Below are 21,123 nucleotides of genomic sequence, written 5' to 3' on the forward strand. Positions count from 1 at the left end.
GCTCAATCTGGTGTGGAGGGCCCAATTTCAGCTATCACCACACGTCTAGCATGTTATAACAGGAATCTCATCCTGATTACAAACTGATGTGTTTGATCCCGTCCAGGCGGCCACACTTCCTGGTGCGGTTGCAAAGGAATGTACTCCGTAATACATCGCGGTTTCATGTTATCGTACGTATTGTCGAATCTGAGTACGGAGTACCATGGCGAATGCTGGAGAGATAAGTCGCATTATTCTGACCGAGCTGATACACGCCTTGACGCCAGGCAAGCGGTCATGCAATATTTGGGGAACTCTGCGGTCCAAGGAAGGCTCGACGGCTGTTTTCAGCTTATGTACTGTCGGTCCGGCAAGCGGTGGACAGTACGGAGTTATTGGTATCCCTGAAGCTGGTCGGTGGAAGAGCTGGTGTCATTAGTCAGCACGAGGCAGCAACAGCAGGTCTGTGCAGTAGATGGCACATAGCACCCGGCACCTAGGGTATGGCGCATGGGAGGCGGGTCGGGTACTGGGTGCTCTCACGGGTTCGTCTCACCGCTGTAGTCTTGCGGATCGACAGATGCGATGCTCTCCTGAAATAGAGCGCTAAGCTACACGACTGCCACCCTAGCAACTAGGCACAGGACCAGGACCACGTCATCTATCATTCACATCCAGCCGTTGTTATCATACATTTGTACAGGAAGCTGCTTGTAACTGCAATCAAGGGACATACACCTCCCCTTGCTTCAGACAACGCTCTTCGCAAAGTCGACATCCTTCCGGCTACTTTCACGAATCGACTCGTCCTCATCCTTGATCTCGATGCTGTTCGTCACATAGATGTGCTTGTGTCCATTTAACTCTTCCTGACTGGACGTCTCGTCGCCCTCCCAGAAGGTGCCATTGGTGCCTTCTCCCCGTTGGGTGCTCTGTGAGCTGGCAGCTTTGATGGGCATGTTCTTCATCTCGATACTCTGATGCGTGCCACCAGTCGTGACGGCGTGGTACGACCGCCCGTTCCCAGATACCATGGTTTCAAAGTCCATCTTGCCGTCATCCTCTGCACCGGTCCCCTGTTTCTCGTACCCACGGCTCCCGTGGTAGTAGTTTTGGGGCAACCCGCTCCTCTTGGATGACGTCTTGCGCGTTGAGTGGACTTCTTTGGCTTTCGAATATAGGCCGGGACAGCACCCGACGACGACAGTGACGGCAGTTTCGACGATAGCCCAGAGGGCGAGCCATGATGAGGACGGCGTCGAACTGTTATTCGCCTTGACGCCGATTTGGACCACGCGAATGGTGGCGAAGGTAATGCAGACCCAACCGACGCAGAAGAGACCTCCAATCCCGACTTTCTGGGACGTGGGCCGTTGAAGATTCCAGATCAGACGTAGGGGCAGGAACATGACTGAAGGTGGAGGGCGTCAAGTTAGCACAATTCACGCGTCCAGAGAGGAGATGGAGCGCTGAACTTACTGAAAAGATCCGAGATAACATCTACCGCGTAGGCATAGTATAAGGAGGCTATTTGAGCGCGGACGTCCCGCCGTTCAGAACACTCGCCGGGAGTAAACCACGCGTGCATGCTGTGACAGCTGGTGAAATTGGAAATCACACAACCTATCAATGTCTAGATCGGGGAGTCAGCTCGGCAATTGATATCAACTCCCGCTGGGCTGGTACATACCAAGACGCAGAACGCCACGACCGCCCACCAAAGCTGCATGTACACGCGAAGGCCCTTCATGAGCCGTCGGTACAGCGAGAGGAAGGAGAATTTGACGGCATACAGCGCGAACCAGAAAATCATAGTGTTGGCGAAGAAGATCTTGATCATGAATAAAGAGTCCGACAAGATTTCCGGGTATATCGGCGTGAGTCCCGAGGAGGCATCGGTGACACGGTACATGGTCGGAGCAAGGACGATGTACAGTATACTCAACGTGAGGAAGCAGAGATAGGCCAGCAGGAGGAAGAGGTCGTCTGCCTGTAATCTTTTCGGTTGATTGACTCTGATCAACGTTCTCGCGCCGAAGACGATACTGGTGACCCCAATCATGGCATATCCCACCCCAACAAGCTGCTTCTCCGTGACATAGTTCTGAGTGGACGACATCGTGGGCGGAGACGGTGTCGAGACAGCGAAACGTTCGCCTGTGGGAAGGGCAGAATGGGAACCTCAGAACCCAGCGGCCACGAGGTCAAGATGGAGAGGAGGGTGGGAGGATAGAGCCTCGTGCGGTTCCCACATCCGCGTGGAGGAAAAGATTGTCGTCCCTACGGAGCACATATTAGATATATCTCCCACGAGGCACGAAACCGGTTCGACAAGAAGCTTTCCGTATGAAACATGGTAGGAAAAGCGAGTGGTACGCGAACGAAAATGGTGAGGCACGATGTGAGGCACTACGACGAGTCCAGCTTCCCCGCCACAACGGCGTCTCGAGATGCATATAACTGGATCAGGGATACTGATGACCAAACTGTTTCCGTGCGGCAAGAAGGACGCCTGGACCTGGGCTCGGTGCTGGGCGACTGGTTAGTCACATCGCTTGTGGCAAAGATCATTGTTAGTGTCGTCCAAGCTCGAGTTGGCCAGGAGCCACCCCTCCCGGGAAGCTCGATCGACCGCAGGCATTGGAAACCTTCAAAACTCCTGCATGCTGGGTAGGAAAACTCCGGCGATCAGTCCGCTGAGTGGGCTTCCTTGGGACACAGTCGTGGTCAATAGCTCTTCTGCCGCCAGAGCAGGTTATGGGACGAAGGCTCTTGAGAGACCTTGTTCCGATGCTGCACACCAGCCTGGTGATATGAGAAGACAGCATTGCCTGGGGAAGTTGCCCAGGGAAGTTGCCCAGGAAGGCAGACAGCTCGGGGTCGGGACGGCACAGAGGGATCTTCTCGGGAACGGCGTGGAATGGGTACGAGGTCGGCTTGTTCGTCGCAGGTGGAAAGCGACCGCAAGTTAGCCCAAAAGTCTTTTTCCGCAGTGTTGCAGAGGAAATTTCACGCTCGACAATCTAAGCTACAACAGGCTAGCGTGGCCGCGATCCGAACCCCGGGCCCCGGTTTTCGACTAGTTCCGATCAGGTCAGAGATCGACAGTGCTGCATTTCACAGCACGCCGTTGAAGATCCGGCAACTTTCCTGCAGCCTCGAGAGCCGATTGCTGCGCTTCTCCTGGTGTCGTCTTGTACTACTGTGCACAGTAGTTGTTTTCGGTGCCTGGGGCCTGACAACGTTCACGCTACTGTGTAGTGACCCAGCGGATCCTTCATCGAAGTGTGGTTCAATTTCGCTTGCGGTGCAACACCTCTTTGCTTTGTTGCTCGTCGCTCGAGTGCCGGTTCAGGGGGACGCAACCGTGGGACCTCGTTATCGCACGCAGAGTCCAAACGGCTGCCGCCTTGACTCTGTTGGAGTACAGTATACGAGGTACGAGGTCACTACAGCTTGGGCATTCAATAGATCCCCTTAGTACGCGGCAGCTGTGCGGTAGCTGTGCGGTTTTACTGACTTGGTCTGTGTTAGTGAGCCTGAAGTTGTCTATAGTCCAGGGCTTGATTGTACAGTCTCATCTGCTGAATCTCCTTCCGGCAACATCAATCAAAAGGGTTTCACCCACGTGGCCTAATGAAACATACTCCACATCAGGCATGTTAAGCTGCAGAAAGTAGCCTAAGTACCTTGCTTTTTCCTTCTCGAACCCAGTGTTGTTCGCTTCGTGTTTGTTCTTGCATGTGTTCGGTTCTTTAGCTGTCGAGCGAAGATCACAATCACCTGCCCTTGCAGTTCGCTCTACGCCTTTCTTAATTCTGTCTCTTGGCTTCACTCTCTCAGCCAATATGCTTTTTTCTGCTTATACCGCTGCCCTTGCATTGGGCCTGGTGGCGTCGGTGTCAGCCCAGGACTCGACCTTCGAGCCGGTTGATTTCAACGTGACCGACGCCCTGATTGACCAAGGTGTCAATATTTCCGCGTTGCCAGAGTTGGAGTCCTTGGCCACGAGGTCCTCGACAGCTGGATGCTCGATAGCCGTGAGTTATCCCGAATGGTCCTTCATCGGATACCCTTTCTGGCCACCCTTTGACTAACTTCTTTCTTCCTCAGTGTGACTCGCTGAAGATTCTCTTTGGCGGCTCTTCGCTGATTAAGCAAAACGACGCCAGCTACAATGCCTTCACGGAGGGTTACTGGTCCGTCCAGCAAGGGAGCGTCGACCCATTCTGCATATTCAAGCCATCGAATGCAGCCTCGATATCGATAGCGATTTTGATTTCACGACTTACTCAGTGTCCCTTCGCCGCCAAATCCGGCGGCCATGCAGCCTTTGCGGGCGCCTCCAACATCCAAGGTGGCATCACCATCTCGCTAGAAAGACTCGACACCGTCCAACTCTCCGGCAACAAGAAGACCGTCGATGTCGGCCCCGGCAATGTGTGGTTCGACGTGTATACCGCTCTGCAGCCCTCGGGCGTGACCGTCATCGGCGGCCGTGTTTCCGGCATCGGTGTCGGCGGCCTGACCACCGGCGGCGGCATCTCGTTCTTCTCCAACATCTACGGCTGGGCGTGCGATAATGTGGCCAGCTACGAAGTTGTCACCGCATCCGGTCTCATCATCACCGCCAGCCCGACCCAAAACTCCGACCTCTTCTTCGCCCTTCGCGGCGGCGGCAACAACTTCGGCATCGTCTCGAAATTCACCATGAACGCCATCTCCCTGCCCGGCGGCCAAATGTGGGGCGGCGGCCGAGTCATCCTAGAAGACTCGTTCGACGCCGTGGTCAACGCCTTCTACAACGTGGGCGTCAACTCGCCCTCGGATCCCAACGCCGCGCAGATTCTCTCCTTTGCCTACGTCCCATCCGCCGATCTCAAGGTCGCGGCTGCCGACCTGCAGTACGCCAAACCCGTGGCCAACGCCCCCATCTTCTCCGAGTACCTTGCCATCCCGGCCATCTCGGACACGACCAGAGTCCGCACCCTCGTCGACCTGACGCAGGAGTTCAACGCCAGCAACCCGGACGGCCTGCGCGAAACGTACTGGGCGGCCACGTACAAGCTGAACAAGGCCCACGTCGCCTCGGTCCGGGACATCTTCTTCGAGGAGATCCAAGGCATCAGCGACGCCGCGGGCCTCGTCCCCGCCGCGACCCTGCAGGTCATCACGCAGGGCCAGTTGGCGGCCATGTCCAAGAACGGGGGCAACCCGCTGGGCCTGCCGGCGTCCAACGGGCCCTACCTCCTGTTGAACATGAACATGATGTGGACGAACCCGGCCGACGACACGCGCATCCTCCAGACCAACCAGCGCATCATCGACCGCACGGTCGCGCTCGGCAAGACCATGGGCCTGTTTGAAGACTACATCTACATGAACTACGCGAGCCAGTTCCAGGACGTCATCGCCAGCTACGGCGCCACCAACAAGGCCAAGCTGAAGAGCATCGCCGCCAAGTACGACCCCACGGGCGTCTTCCAGACCTTGGAGCCTGGATATTTCAAGCTGAACGGCCCGCCCGTCAGCGGGAAGCCCTAGACAAGTATACCAAAACACCTTTGTGCATTGCCAAGTGGAGCATGAGGTGGGGGGACGCGCCCTGTATCGACGAGCTGGACGATCCTTCTTGTATATAGTTTTAATGGCTTTTTCCTTTGACCTTGCATCTAAGATCGATAGAGTACATACTCTTTGTAATAGGCATGGTTATGACATGACCCAAACGCTGACCATGGAGAAGTGAAACTGAAACCCGAACCGTGTGAAAAACGGAGCCTATTCTGAAAACTTATTAGAGGGCTTGTGCGGGTCGCGGTGGCTACACTGCTGGAGAATCCTGGATGGTGAGTACGCACTGTCCGGTAGGTACGCACATACGCGGATATCTTTTCCACCACGGTCACGCTACTCCTTACCGTCTGTGAGGTTCAAATTCGGGTCGAGTGGACGGATGTCACGAGAGGCGAAGAAGGCCGCTGACACTTCCACGTCAGTATCTTCGCTGGGCGACGGCCATCTGCTTGATTGGGTACGTGCTTTAGTAGGCGCTGCCATCAACCCAAGAGTACTCCGTTCCTCGTACTCCAGATTGAGGGCTAACGTATGGTCTCGATGAGGCACGTGGTTGTGCGCGTGATGCACGTGTTAGGCACCCACTTAGGGTTTTCCTTTGACACAGCACAGACGAACACCCCAGGCAGCGGGGCACGCCGGGGCGAACACTCGTGACACTCCAGTCGTCTTGGCTATTTTGTTTCCACAGTTCGTAGCTCGTACGAGGTACTCCGTACAAGCCTCATCCGTCATACCGTCTTCCACTTTCTACTGTGTACACAGTACTCCGTAGAGTATGTCCAAATTAGATTCAATCTGATATCTCTAAAGACTTGAGATGAACAGTCCTCCATCTTTACGTACAGCGATCCATTCTGGATCCATGATCACTTGGGCCTCTCCCCTGTTGTTGATCTATGCGCTCACTTGAGGCGTTTCCCGCCATCACCAAGGACGAGTTTTGCAAAGCGTGCAAGGCGCTGGAGCGTAGGAGTGCGGACAGCATTAGTGACACGGATTGGCTGAGCGTAAGATGGAGTGGGGAGGAATTGCTAATCAGGCAGAGACGGAATACCTTATTACACAGTGGGAGTCGTCGGCTTGCTAGCGATCAGGGCACGAACACAGGAGAGGTGGGAGGAAAGGAAGATTTCGAGAACATAGTCGAGGATGAGGTGGAAGACTCCTCAATCAAAGACACTGTACGAGTACGCTGGGCCATGATTGAGCGCGCCGTTCCTGCGCCCCGAGCTAATATATTGTAGCGACGTTCGAAGTGTCTAGAGGACACCTGCCTCATTGTGGACTTTTCCGTCATTCTGTCGCCAACCTATTGCGTCCCGGTCCTGTGGTTTTCATGCCATCACGGACCGGAGAAACGGCCGATAACGCTCGATCAGATATATGAGCAACTGGTCCCGCAGCCTTCAAGCGCACCGTTGCGTGGCGTAGGTGTCCTGGGCGGCATAAGCATGGCAGTAAGTGGTGTCCAACTCGGGTCGCGGAAGCTAGCTGATTCGCGGCAGCACCACCCAGTGTCAGATCTGCCATCCTTCTTCCTGCATCCTTGCAACACGCAAGATGCACTCTCGGTCTTGAAGCCCGATCACGACCCCACACCGGACGAGTACCTGATCCTTTGGCTCGGTCTGATCGGTTCGGCTGTGGGCCTGCATATCCCTAGTAAGCTTTTGAGCTCATAGGTAGGCGAGAGAACTTCAACAACCTGTTCTATTGCCCGCAACAAGTGCGGTCTCCCTCGACATTACCTTGTCGCCATGTCATTCCGGGCCGCTGTCGTCCATTCGAGGGCACAGCTGTCGTACGGCGTTTTGCTGAGAAGTGGTTGTCGATCTTGAGGGTGTGGTTGTCTTAGTCTTCGTCATCTTCCTCCATAGGCGCATCACTTTCATCTTCCTCCATCTCAACTTCGCTGTCGTCCTCCTCTTCCACTTCTTCTCGTGGTCGCTTTATGCCATGTGGGCCTGTATCCACTGGCGTCTCGGTCGGTTTTGTGCCGTTCTCAACCGGTGTGCTGGTTGCAGCACCCGGAGGAGCATTGAAGATGGACTTTTGTAATGCCGTCTGCTCGGGGGCGCCGGTCGCCGCAGCAGTTGGAGGTTCGAAGGTTCCGCGAAGCTTGGGAATAATGTTCGACTGGCCCTTTCCGTAGGCAATCGCCTGCAACATAAGTTTAACGTGTGTTTCACCCGGATATGCAGTGTGCACTCGTACCATTTCTTTGCCAAAGAAGTCAAACCCTTGCAACGCCCTCATAGCCTGCGTGCTTGTCTGAATATCGCGGAAGACGACGTGTGCCTGGCCTCGCATGTGCTGGCCTTTGGCCCCAACACGGCTAGTAACGATGTCGAGCACGGGTCCATACGTGGAGAACAGCATGTACAGGGCGCGTTTGAGTTCATTCTTGTTGATTTTCTCAGGGAGGTTCTTGACGAACAGCCTACACAGCTCTCAGCAGGGAGTCCAGCACAGGAACCGGAGCGGCTTCTCACGTTTGGTTCGGAGTACCCGTATTCTGGGACTCTTTAGCTGATTTTGCAGTCATCATCAACGTGAGAGAGCGAAGGTCGGCTGATGAGACAGAGACAGAATCCGTTGCGCGCGGCCTCTATCATGCCGTTAACATGCCTGCTGCCGACGGTCTGCAGGTGACTTGCGTATCATGAGAACCTGAGCTTCTTGGCAGTTGTTGCGGAAATTTTGGCGTGGCAGCCGCTCCGCACGAGGTAAAGATGAGGCACTAAGGAAACGCTGCTCGGAGCTCACGTGCGATGCCCGGCCATGCCGCTTTTATCCCTGGCGTCCGCAGCCATGTTCAGTTTGGCTGAGTAACGTCTTGGCGATACCAGACCAGTTTGTACGGAGTACCTAGGTATTAGGTATTCAGATGCTCAATCTTCCCTGCGCCATTTCATAGCATACAATGGCTTGACTCCCCAAGCCAGTAGCTGGTGTGCTATCGTCAAACCTCTTCACCAGCGGTCGCAGAAGTTCGTGCATTTGTCCCAAGAACGTATGGCTCTTCAGATGGGTGCCTGGGGGTCCTTAACAGTTGACTGACTGCCGCAAGCCGCCCTGCTCTCGCTATGCACCAATTCCACGCTCCACAGTTTGAAGCATGAGCGATCGGCTACGTAGACCTTCTCGCCGAGCCTCTACTAGATATGTCTTTCATGTCTCCAAGAACAGCAACGAAAGCCTCCTCTAGAACCACCACTAAACCCACCACCACAGCTAAGAAGCTCTCGCAAGAAGAGTTTACCGCCTACATCAACGACCCCCGCCTCAACCGGACCTTCCAGCTGCCGGCCGACCCATCGCGCGGCCGGACAACACCCTTTCAGGTCTCATACGCCGACTTTGGCTATCACCGCGAAGATGGCCACGACGACCATGGTGAGGAGCAAGTGCTCCTGTTCTTCGGACCGCTCATGTCTTCACGCCTGCACAATGCTGCAAAGGATGGGTTGGCGAAGAGGTACAAGGTCCGTATCGTGAACGCAGAACGCCCGGGCATTGGTAAGACGGACAGCGTGCCGGCTGAGAGGCTGCTCGAGGTTTGGAGGGGTGAGTCGCCCAACTTAGATAGATTCCCTGACTGATACTACTAGGGAATACACGTTGCTGACTCGCATTATAGAAGCCATTGCCGCCCTGCTTAACCACCTTGGCATCAAGCACGTCTCTATAGGCTGCCACAGCGGCGGCACCGTCTTCGGGCTCGACTTCGCCGTTCATTACCCGCAATTTCTACACCCGGCGCGGCCCTATATCGCCATCGCCGGCCCCTGGGTCCACTCGTCGCACTCGGGCGTGCTCATCTGGTCGCTGGCCTCTTCGCTACCGCGCTCGGTGGTCGCCCAGACCGACAAAATGGCCACGCTTGTCAACTCGACTCTAGGACCCGCACTGGGCGTCAGCGCCGCCGTCTCGGGCAGCGTACCCCAGCTCTGGCCCAAGGCGAAGCCCACGGGTTGCGAGGGCCCGGACATCGACCTCGAGGAGGGTATACGCGACCGGGTGGGCAAGCGCGTCTTCGCCGGTAGCGTGCGCGGGCTGGGCCAGGAGACGCAGGTGCTGCTCCGCAACGGGGTCGAGAAGGACGGATGGTCGGATTGGGGCGACTATGATGTGCTGGCACCGCGCCTGGCCGAGGCGGTGCGCGGCGTTGGGGGCGCGACGCTGAAGGTGGACGTGTTCTTTGCGGAAAAGGACAACATGATTGGCAATGCGGGCGATAAAGGGAACAGGTGGTTCGAGGCGTGCTGGAGGGATGTGGACGGCGTGGAGTTTACGAGCGAGACAGTGAAGGGGGCGGACCATGATCGCGTGTGGGATCTGCGGTTTGGCGTAATGGAAAGGGTGTTCAAGACGATGACCCACGAGGCATGAGATGGTTGTGGCTGTCGAACGCGTTTAGACTGGATCTTGCAGACATTGTGTTTGATGATGCATACGCCAGTTGAAATCCTCTGGCAGGACCGCTTCTTGAGCATGGAAAAGGACGAGCCACATGCCCCAAACCCACAGCCGCAGGCAAAGAAGTATGCCTACGTCGCTGTGACGGGTAATACTGGTTGCTGGTAAAAGGTCATCCATGAAAGCTGCTACTGGCTAAATCAATCTAGAGGCAATGCAATTGTTCGCCCTTCGCATCAACACACATGACATTGGCCAGCATCCTGGCCATGTTAATCCGCTGCTGCCTACCTAGAGAATAGTCAGGCTGATATTGTGAAAAGCGAGCTGAGCAAGTGGCGATGACGAATGTCTCACAAGACTTCATGCTCGGAACCTTCTCATCCTGATCACATGCGGATTCCAAGCCTCAGTGTTTATTGCCAGCCATGACAACGTCGCTGTCCGGCTCTCGTCCATGTCTACCCAGTAGGCGGGATCTGGCTTTCAGTACTCCGTATTCCGTATGAGTAAGGCACAAGCTGTGGCAGATGTTAGCGGGCTTGGCTGGCCACTGAGGCTGCGAGTTGGATGGACGAGTTGAAACTAAAAAGGCTTGGCAGAGTCCGGGGGGTCGAGGGCCACCGCCCGCGTCAACTGGCCACTGGCCACTGGCGTGCCCCCACCGCATCGGCCTTCCTCGCTTGTTGGTCTTACAGATTCGCGCTCGCCCGTTTCACATCTCAAGGCGCAGCGCAGCGCAGCGAGCCAGCCAGGCACACGTCAACTGCGACCAACCACTGCGACAAATCCTCCCTCTTTCGAAGCCTGTCACTCGAGATTCCTCTTTCACTCTTGACCAGCGTCCATACTTCGTAACACCAGCATTAGTGGTCCGGCATTCATTCTCGCCTGCATTTGCTCCAGCATTGACACCTCGCGCGTCATCTTTGACAACCCCTCCAGCCAAGCAAGCCACCCTTAACCGTTCTATTGCCCATCCTGGCGCATTCTAGTTGTCACGCCTGCCCTAAGGCCGTCAGCGATGGGAAACATTGGGAGCAGAATTGACGAGGGCGCCTTGCTATACTTGAAGGACCAAGCGCGCTGTATGTCCTGCCGTTGTCTTGCCTCAGCGGCTAGTGGCTGACTTCTCTAGTCTCTATCAGTTCAATCGTCGTCAGCAATGGCCGACGCAAAGTACTTCTGAGCATTGCACCAAATGCATATCCGGCGACCCGTCTTATTGGCAAGCCAGACAGCAGCGATTACAAACCCATTTCATACATACAGGTCGGTGGAGCGTTCTTGCGTTGGGGGACACTCTCTGATCGTCGTACAGGATCCTGATGCATCGGCGCTGTCATTTCTTCCCAGGCTGGACCTTGAAGATGAACTTGACATCCGCTTTACATTTGTAACTCGACAGAACTCCGGTCCTCTGCCCGCGACGCCCTCCACCACTACTCCAGCGCTCGATGCCGCCGTCACCGGACTGACCTTTGCGTACGCTCACAATGCCAAAGAGTTGGATACCCTCGTGACGCGCGAATTCCACGCCGACCCCAATCTACACAAGAACTCCAACGTGCAATTTATTGGTGATTTTGGAACCCGGGGCAGTCCGTCCGTAAGTTACGAATGGACTTGGCGGTGGAAGCCTCCAAAACCCCAAGAAGACAAGGGCGGAGGGTGGCGCAGTTGTTGCAGTTTCCTCGAGTACGATTCCAGAGCCCACAGGCTCAACACACTCGCGTCCTTCACCTTCTGGGTCCAGAACATGGCCACAGCCAACGGCCATCCCCTTGCTTCACCCAGCCTGGATATCCCGGCATTCCCACAGAGGCATAGGATGCCGTCCTCGCAATCATACCAGTCCGCTATCAGCGATTCAGAAGGTCCTTCGGATCAACACAACCCGCCCTCGCCTCATGTACACGCCGCTGATTTCGGCTCTATCGCCCCTTCATCGACGCCTGCGATGCCGGTGATTGACATTCAGTGCGTGCCGCGTCCCGGGGACGACGTCAGCGCGGTTGATGACGGCCCAGTTTTCCGGGCCACCATGAAAGCTCTTGAGCAAAAGACCGGCACCATGAAAGTGCAGATCAAGAAAGTCTTAAAGAAAGCCGAAGCTGCACAGCAGGCCCAAGTCGAGTGCAATCAGGCCATGTCTGATTTCTTACGAGCACTCCAGGAAGCCTCGAATTCAAGCGCCACGGCCTTCAAACCCGCTCTCGACCATTACTTCACAAATATAGCCCAGCATATCATGAAGTATGAGAAGGGCAACAGCACGTTGTTGCAGAAACAGATCATCGATCCCATCTCCAAGCTGTATAACATGGACATCAAGCAGGTCGAAGCCAAGAAAAAGGACTTCGACGACGAAAGCCGAGACTACTATGCCTATGTTGGCCGCTATCTGGGCCAGAGGCAGGATACACTCAAGGACAAGAAGCGTGCAGAAAGCGACTCCAAGTACCAGAGCAAGAGGAAGAACTTTGAGTTGAAACGATTTGACTACTCGACTTTCATGCAAGATCTGCATGGTGGCCGTAAGGAACAAGAACTCTTGTCACAGCTCACAAAATATGCGGATGGCCAGGCGAAATCGTTCCTTGCCACAGCGAAAAAGGTGGAAAACCTCACGCCACAGCTGGATGCCCTCGTCAGGGAAGTCTCTGCTGCTGACAAGGAATATAAGCTGCAAAGGACGGAAAGAGAAGAAAAGCGAAGGAACCTGGAGAAGAACGGGTCGGTGGCTGCGGAACAGGAGGTGCATTACCAACCTCCTGCCGTCGCCGTCTCCACCCAAGTCCCGGGCCAGAATGGGTATACTGCTTATACTTCCGACACTGATCTCAGCAGGGCCGACAGCAGCAGCTCCCAATTTGGCCATGCATCGATCAAAACGCTGTCGCCCACAACGAATTCAAATGTCCCGTTAAACGCCACCTTATCAACTTCACCAAGTGGCAACTCGTTAGCACCAACTCCGAGCAAGTTCAAGGGCATTCGTGACCTTGACGAAACCTCGGTATCAGCTAGCGACAAGAGTTCTTTGGGGCAATACCGCAAAGAGGGACTGTTGTGGGCGTTAAGTAAACCCAATAGCCACATCGACCCGAAGGGTGCGTGGCACAAGTTCTGGATCGTGCTTGATCAAGGGAAGCTGTCCGAATACAGCAATTGGAAAGACAAGTTGGATCTACATCGCGACCCAATCGACCTGCGTATGGCTTCAGTACGAATCGCACGGGATGCAGAGCGCAGGTTTTGCTTCGAGGTTATTACGCCACAGTTCAAACGGGTTTACCAGGCCACAAGTGAAGACGATATGAATGCCTGGATCAATGCCATCAACAATGCCCTTCAAAGTGCTTTCGAGGCTGGCGGTCAAGCACCCCAGCAAGTTCGAAAGGAGTTGGGAGCAAGGGAGTCTGTACGTGAGTTTGGCCACGCTCTACTCGGCAAAAGCTCCTCGCAATCTGGACCACACGGGTATTCTCTGCGAAGTGACGTGAGCGGTGTGTCGCGACGCATCACTGTAGGTTCTAGGCCGACCTACACCAGGACCAGCAGCAACAGCTACGATGAGAACCCCTCGAAACTACTCGACCAGATCAGAAACAATGATCAAGGCAACCAGTTCTGCGCGGACTGTGGCTCCTCTTCCAAGGTCGAATGGGTTTCGCTCAATCTCGGCATCATTTTATGCATTGAGTGCGGCGGTATCCATCGATCACTGGGCACTCACGTGTCGAAGATCCGGTCGTTGACCTTGGACGTGCACTCTTTTACCAACGATATTGTCGAGTTACTGATGCTCGTCGGCAACAGGATCAGCAACATGATCTGGGAAGCAGTTTTGGATCGTTCCCTGAAACCCACACCGACCTCAACTCGAGATCAGCGGCTGAAGTTCATTACAGCAAAATACGTCGAGCGGGCCTACGTCGAACCTCTTTCTCAGTATACCAGTGCTGATGACACACTGCTGACATCGATCAAGAAACATGACATCCAAGGCGTTCTGCAAGCAATTGCGCAACGGGCACACGTTAACGCTCATGACCGGTCTAGGAACACTCATGCTGTGTTTATGGCCCTTGCCGCCGCGGACCCAGCTCGCCCAGTCTCGTCCCATTCGGACACGCCGCCGTCCGGAGCAGTCAAGGCATTCCCTATGGCGGAATTACTCGTTCAGAATGGGGCTGAAATCCCCACCGAGCTTCCCGCCATACCACTATCCGCCGCTGCACGCTTGTATATCGAGCAACGCACAACGCGGGCGCCTCCAGGTCACGGCGCTCACGCAGATACACTCGGTCCCCTCCCGTTCATGAATAGAATCTCACCCCTGTCCTCGGGTTCAGATGGTTCCAACAGGCTGCAGAAGCGTGGTAGTGCCGGCGCAAGATTTGCAGGCAAGGTCACAGGGCTGGGGGAACGCTAGTATCGTTATAGCAGGTCGCGCGCCGATTATAGTGTGCTGGGACCAGTCGTGCTCTGCGAGAGCCATTCTTTTGACGTGTTGAGCACTCCGACAAGGTTGACGCATGTGCCGAGGCCGAGGCTCGTGTGTTTGAACAGTGATTCGAGTTGATCTGAAGGCCGGATTTGTATGATTGAGACGAGGTGATGACCTTGGGATCCAGACAGGCTCGGGAGGACACTGTGGGACGACGGCTGGAAGGGCTAAAAAAGTTTTCTGCATACTGCAGATGGAGTAGGGTCGCCGAGCATAGCTATGACATTTTGACGATATCTGACGGGCAAAACGGCGGTGTGGAGAGGCCGGTCTTGACGAGTGCACTGCGCGGTCTTTTCTCTTTTGAAATAGACAGCACCAGAAGAAAACCTTGGGTACAGACCTCATTGGTAGGGAGGCATGCAGTGCGTGGCAGTAATGTTAATACGATGGAGTGACGTCTAACTCTCAGAGCTTCCCCCCCAATCCTTCACGCCTTTGACTGCGCGAGAGAGAGACAGAGAGGACATACAAGTGTCATGTTACCCGTAGCGGAGTGTGATAAAAGCCCACCACTAACAAAGCAGGTACCAGTTAATTACTGAAATGAAAACTCGATATTAGATATAAGTAATATACACATTTTCTTTTCTTCTTCAGGGTACAGCACCGTCTTGTGCCGACACGGCGCCATCTCACGAGTGGAGGATTGCAGGCCTCGTCTCTCTGGCTGGTGCTGGTAGCGCTCGCAATTCTCGTCTCGTCTCGTCTCGTCTCTCTCCCAGTCGATAGCAGCGAGCAAAGGACCGCCTCCACCCCAGGGCAGTGCTGGCTCCAGACGGTGAGGGAGGAGAAATAACAGGGCTACTCTCGGGTTCTCATAGTGGTGGTGGTTTGCGTCTCTCAGCGATGTCTCCTTGCTAGATACACTGTAGATACGTGAGGTGAGGTGAGGTGAGGTGAGGTGACGTGGTTTCCCCTGGCAGGACGAAGTAAGCTAGCGCTTCAGTGTGACGGGAATGAATGGGATGTGATGGAATGCATGCGACATGGAGAATGAAGGGAGGCGGCAATTGCGCGACCGTGACCGTGCGGTCTTCTTCCACGCCTACTTCGGGATCGGCGCTCAGGAGCGAGAAGGAAGTACTTTGTTTTGTGGTCTTCTCTTCTTTCGCCACGTCCCCCTGCAGGGTTCCCGTCCTTTGATCCAGCGCAGGTCGTGCGCAGTGGGTGGTCTCGCGATGTAATGGGGATCACTGAGAAGGGAAGGTAGGGGCCATAACAGCGTTTCGAGAGCTTGTCGGCACCTAGGGAGGGCCGTCGACTTCTTCCCAGGACTTACACCCGCCGGGACTTTCAGGGCGACTCGGTCGCTTCTGAATCCTGAGTTACAGTTAGGTTAACGCGGTGGCTTGGGGCCCTCCCAACAGGACTTCGCAGGTTTCTAGCTTCCTCCTCATTTCACGCCTCTCCTATCCCATGGAGAGATTGTTCTTGTGAAAGCCGACCACTCCGTCTTCCGCCTAAGGCAGAAGAAGGGATCAGCACAGCAGGTACGAGAATAACATTGCGGCTGGTGGCGGTAGTGGTGTTTCCACGACGTGTCCTCCACCAAGCCTACTCAACCAACAAGAGCTGCAGCAGCGTGGTGGACGGAAATTTCCCCAGCGAGGTTCAGGAGACGAGCGAAAACGAGAGCAGATTGTTTGCTTGGTGTTGGGACTGTGGCCGAACGTTTCGTCGAGCATCGCTATCGCTGCGGATTCGCGAACTACGCCCCTGCAGCTGGACGCGCAGACATAGATAGGAAACCTCTGGCAAGTGCCGAAATGATCCAGGGTTGTCCAGGAGATTGCGGGACAATTCCTTCATGCAGAGAGGGCATATGCGAGATGAGGGAGAGCTTGGAGAGGTGCGTTTGATTCGGACGCAGGAGCAAGGAGTATGCACGCACGGCCAACGGCCCAACAAAGGAAGGTGAGAGTGCTTGCGGCTGGGGTAGATGCTAAGGTGGTAATGTTGGGGGAGGAGTAGAGGACGGCAAGTGCGTCTGTGGAAGTGATGGTATCGTGGTTTATCGGGGCGAAAGCGCCAATAAGGGTTTGGGGACTGGCTGAGAAATCTTCCTTGCGCGGCCGCCAGAGCTCTTACAGTGCCGTCCGAAAATCTGCCCCCCTGGTTACTTCACGACGGAGCACTGCACATATGCAGAGATCACATCTCTTGGGTTCAATGGGCACAAAAAAATGGACGGCGTCAGACAGGTCAGACTGTAGACTTCTGCACCAAATGCCCCATGGACAGATGATTGGTGATCTGGATAGAAGCCGTTATACACGGCAGCGGGTAAGGCGGAGGCGGCGGTTACATGACGAGGCGCGGCGCAACTCGAAGAAGGGGGGCGTGGGACCACAAATCAAACACAGTTCAACGTCCGAGTGCTTCCTTCCCCGTAGTGGAGGCGTGCAGGGCTCCAGGATGAACGTCTGATGTTTCGATCGACCACGTTCGCTGGCGTGGGTCTCTGAATGTCCCGAGTCGTGTTCCTGTAGCTTCGAGCTCGAGGGTGATGAGCTACCGAAAGCACCTCTCAATCATTTTTACCAAGTGACCGAAGGACTTGGGAGACGTGGTAAAGTAGCCAGTGATCGCGTAGACAGCAACATGAGGGAATTGTGGAACGTCAGAGAAACGGCAAGTAGTTCATCAGTCTGGCACAACTCAAAGGTCTCCCTTTGCTCATCGCCATGCCATTGGCTCGTCAAAGTGGACCAAAATTGTCGAGTATCCCCGGCGGGTGAGCCGATAGCGGTCGAACAAAGTTAGAGCTCCTCACTTCCAACATGTGCTTCGTCTGGGGATGCCGTCACCGTGGATTGACAGGCTGGGAGTGCAAGGCTTGCCTCCGAAAGGTGCGAGGTAATCAGCATCGTTGAGCACTTGAAGTCTTCGAAGCGAAAAGCAAGTCTTTGTTAGTCTGAGCAGTGCCGGCCTGAGGCACCCAATGATTTCTCTGTCAATGCCAGTTCGAGAGGAGGGCATGTCCCCATAGGCCAAGGGACAGGTGCTCATTGGGCCTGGGCTCTGTAAGTGGGCGTACATAGGACTGAAGCCGTTGGGGTTCCGGTGCTGATATTCTGGCAAATACCATCAATCTGCAAACGAAGTAGCAATGATAGCAAGAGCTCATGACCGAGAATGGCGCGCACTGGTCGTTGGACCGTTGGTAGGGGCCAGGTGGATAGCTCAGAATTTTCCCGAATCGGCAGATCTGTATGATGATTGGTGGACGCACGCAATGGCGTTTGCTGCGTTCGCCCAAGTTCATTGGTTGTCAGGTTGTCGCCACAATGAGTGCCATCGGATGTGGAGGAAGAAGCATGAGCACCGGGTATCGTACCACACAACGCAAAGGGCAATCGCTCCGGCCCGGAGAGCCCTTTTTTGATCGCGTGGTAACACTTCGATGTGGACAAAGGGATGTTTCAGCAGTGCCCACCAAGGTACCTCGTGTTCGTACAAGGGTTGTCGAAAGTACCTCCAGGACGTTTATCTTTCTACGAGACATGCAGCTTAAACAGCTAGAGGACAATCATTGCCTTGTGCATCTCATGTAGCGAAACAGATCCGGACGCGCCGACTCGGGGTTCGGAGGCCAAGGCCGGGTAACGAAGTCGTGGGGACGAGAAAGGTACTGGCGCTGGTTGTAAACGTCCCATTGAGCATACGACTCGCCGAAACAGTGCTTAGTGCGATGGTGTACCTGATACTAAGTCAGGAGCAACACGAGGACTCCGGAACACGCAGCATCCGTTGAGGTAAGACGACATATGCGAGGATTTGAAGCGAAAGCTTGAGTGGCAAATCTAAGGCTCCTAAGAAGTCTGGATCAGCGTCTTGGTTAGGCCAGGTACAAGCATACAGCGAGTCGGAAAGTTACCGCGGTTGGAAGAGAAGCCAAGTGACGTGTCTCAATCTCTGTTCTACCAGTAGCCAGTCGATGGATCCAGGCGGTTCTAATTCTGGCAGACGCAACAGCAAGTGACTATGTGGCCAGGGGCGCTGTGGAGTTCGAACGTTCGCGTACTATTTTGGCTTCTGCAGCCGTCGCGACGGTGAGGACAAATGATCGAGGCACCAGAAGCAAGCCGCAGCCGCCGGTGAGACCCATTGGATACGTCTCAAGGGTCTCGCAGCCATCGAATCGATCAGCAAGCGATGGGCAGGAAGTGGAAATGATAACCGGAGGCGACCATGAAGCAATGATGGACGCGCAGACTTGATGTTGGAATTAGCAAACCCTACGCGCCAAGCCCATGACGCAACCGGCACCGCTCGAAAGTTTTTCCTCTCCGGCCGCGCTATACCGCCTTCGGACAAGGGGAATTCGGAATTCGCATCATCTCTCCATAACTTTCGATAAACCGACCCGAGATCCTGGAGAAGGCCAGCTGCTCAGCCACAGCCAGGGTCCCACCAGTCATCTAGGCTCGAGCGTCTCGGATCTCTTGACACTAAAACGGCCGGCCATCTCCACCACGAGATCGGCATATGCTGTGTGAAAAAGTCGTTGTCGCCACCTGCCACCGAACGACTCGGCATGAGACATTCAGTAGCCGCAGCGGGTAAGCCAGCAGTCGCTGATTGACACAGATCATCTGGCGAGCCGATCAACACCACTACCGGTGTACCTGCGTTGTTTCTAACAATAGCGAAATTGTGCAGAATGATGCCATACGCCGTCATAGGATGGGGAGACAAGCACAAACAGGCCACCCGGGAGTGTGAGGAATGGTACTCGTGTGAACCCAGGCAGATTTCGTCAAATACCTGCTTGCGCGGCCGTTTCAGAAGTCGAGCAGGCTCTATCCTGGATTAAGCGTTACGGGCCAGCCGTGGTAGTTCCAACGATAGAGCTTCTGCTGTTGACGAGACCAAAAGCAACACCAGAACCGTCGTTCAGCCTGTATAGACAGCTGTGTACCGACGTGCGTCTCAGCAGAAGTACTGGGTACTGGTTACCCTGTGCAAGGATCCGTGCTCGTTCGTCCACAGTTGAGCGTCCCACAGGAGTGGTCAGCGCATCCACGAGGACTTAGTGCGAGGCTAACGAGACATTTTTTCTCATGATCTGCAAAGATTGACTATCTGCCGCATTAGCTTTGGATCAGCACGACGATTCGCCTTTTCCAAGATGATGTCTTGCGTACGTCGCCCCTGTCGCAGGAAGATCGCTACTGTTCCTCGAGTCCTGTGAGTCAGCGCATACGACTGCAGAGAGCGAAAGGGGGAGCAGAGTACGGATCGGAGTAGACAACAGGATGTATGTTGCAAGGCTGCTGTACCCTATTGAGCTGTGAGTTCCAGAACGCCGCAGAAGCCGAGCAGTGGGGAGCAAGCCTCGGATGCCCGGCCATCTTACGGGAAATGTGGCTTGCCCATCACCAGGGCTGGTAAGAAAGGCACCCGCGCCCGTGGCTTGCTGCTTCAGCTCATCCGGGAGCCACACAAGAACTCCGCACGGTCCAGAACATCACGGAATCCTCCAGCCCCCCAACTCGGGGCCGCCTAACGACTTCCTCGCACTGGGTGTATGAGCTCTACAACGTCTTCATCCAGATCGTGCGTGTACTCGTACAGTGCTTACAAGAGACTGGCTTGCGCTTTAAGTGGGACGCAGACCGCGCCGGGGGCTTGGAGGCCCATCCAAATAAGCGACGGGCACGCAACGGGGATGTCTCTACCAAATCAGAGACGAGAACTGACTCATTGCTCGAATGTCGCCACAGTAGATTTTCTGGCCAGTGCGAGGTACTGTACCAACTAGTATCTTCTTGATCCTCCTGTTCCCCGACGAGGGTATGCTCTTGTGTGGTACCGTGTACACTGGCACAAGTACACAGCACATCTTGGGGCCGGGCCTGGCTTCCCAAAGGAGACGCGAACACAGCCACTACCGAGTCTATCTCCGGTCGACCCACCCTCGTGCTTAGCGACAATCTATACCAGGTAGGAGTACATTGCATCTTGCTGTTCTGCTGTGCTTTTGATACGACCACGGCTAGGATGTGAATTCCGGCGCTGTCCAGGCAGGAGGCTGCGTTCGCCCACTGCGGCTCCTGGCCTAACGGTAAGTGAGCCTTCCCGTGCCAGATCGACTCTCCTGGCGAGGGGGATTGCTGCCATTGCTGCGACTCTGCCATATCCACACCTGCTCCTTCCAGGCCTTGGGCATCGCATCCCAGATCCGGACCAATTACGCCCTTCCAGCGTCGCTATCAGCCCACCGGTCGAAGCTGCAGTTCGCGACCGGAAATTCCCCTTTCCCATGCAGCTTTTCGCTGCCATACTGCGGGTTGATTCTGTCAGACTGGCCACCCTGGCGCCTTCTTCAGGCTCGAGCATCGCAATACCGTTGGCCTCTGTGTCAGTCCTGATCATCTTCCACCTCGACCGGGGCTCCATCCCGGCTGTTCCCAATCACGCTTTTACGGTTCGTTTTGGCCACTGACTGCAGTGGACCCTGGCGCCGTTGTCGAATTTTACTTGCTATGTCCCACTGGCTTTAGTACATTGTGCGTCGCTATCCCCGCCAGTCATTAGCATCCATGCTACTGAGCCCAGATATGAGACACGGTTGGGCGTGACTCCCGTCCTTAACCATCACTTCTTTCACCAAACGTCCATCA

At 55.1% G+C, this 21,123-nt stretch overlaps 6 protein-coding genes across 6 annotated transcripts; 4 read left to right on the forward strand and 2 right to left on the reverse strand.

Moving 5' to 3' along the window:
* Positions 1-731: 731 nt before the first annotated feature.
* Positions 732-2,101, reverse strand: G647_01625 (uncharacterized protein; the record flags this gene model as incomplete). The annotated part of the gene is made up of 3 exons (XM_008725024.1): positions 732-1,393; positions 1,462-1,615; positions 1,673-2,101. 3 exons carry the CDS (start codon positions 2,099-2,101, stop codon positions 732-734), a joined length of 1,245 nt encoding a protein of 414 aa, XP_008723246.1.
* Positions 2,102-3,830: 1,729 nt separating this feature from the next.
* Positions 3,831-5,526, forward strand: G647_01626 (uncharacterized protein; the record flags this gene model as incomplete). The annotated part of the gene is made up of 2 exons (XM_008725025.1): positions 3,831-4,022; positions 4,096-5,526. 2 exons carry the CDS (start codon positions 3,831-3,833, stop codon positions 5,524-5,526), a joined length of 1,623 nt encoding a protein of 540 aa, XP_008723247.1.
* A 932-nt stretch (positions 5,527-6,458) lies between these two features.
* Positions 6,459-7,244, forward strand: G647_01627 (uncharacterized protein; the record flags this gene model as incomplete). Its single annotated transcript, XM_008725026.1, has 3 exons — positions 6,459-6,743; positions 6,828-7,019; positions 7,068-7,244. The coding sequence occupies 3 exons, from the start codon at positions 6,459-6,461 to the stop codon at positions 7,242-7,244; spliced, it is 654 nt and encodes a 217-aa protein (XP_008723248.1).
* A 169-nt stretch (positions 7,245-7,413) lies between these two features.
* G647_01628 (uncharacterized protein) lies at positions 7,414-8,107 on the reverse strand (the record flags this gene model as incomplete). The annotated part of the gene is made up of 3 exons (XM_008725027.1): positions 7,414-7,722; positions 7,777-8,002; positions 8,055-8,107. 3 exons carry the CDS (start codon positions 8,105-8,107, stop codon positions 7,414-7,416), a joined length of 588 nt encoding a protein of 195 aa, XP_008723249.1.
* A 628-nt stretch (positions 8,108-8,735) lies between these two features.
* On the forward strand, positions 8,736-9,954 carry G647_01629 (uncharacterized protein; the record flags this gene model as incomplete). Its single annotated transcript, XM_008725028.1, has 2 exons — positions 8,736-9,129; positions 9,203-9,954. 2 exons carry the CDS (start codon positions 8,736-8,738, stop codon positions 9,952-9,954), a joined length of 1,146 nt encoding a protein of 381 aa, XP_008723250.1.
* A 1,051-nt stretch (positions 9,955-11,005) lies between these two features.
* G647_01630 (uncharacterized protein) lies at positions 11,006-14,419 on the forward strand (the record flags this gene model as incomplete). Its single annotated transcript, XM_008725029.1, has 3 exons — positions 11,006-11,069; positions 11,120-11,253; positions 11,303-14,419. The coding sequence occupies 3 exons, from the start codon at positions 11,006-11,008 to the stop codon at positions 14,417-14,419; spliced, it is 3,315 nt and encodes a 1,104-aa protein (XP_008723251.1).
* Positions 14,420-21,123: the final 6,704 nt, after the last annotated feature.

Source organism: Cladophialophora carrionii, assembly GCF_000365165.1.
Source record: "Cladophialophora carrionii CBS 160.54 unplaced genomic scaffold supercont1.1, whole genome shotgun sequence".
In the NCBI taxonomy this organism is placed as follows: domain Eukaryota; kingdom Fungi; phylum Ascomycota; class Eurotiomycetes; order Chaetothyriales; family Herpotrichiellaceae; genus Cladophialophora; species Cladophialophora carrionii.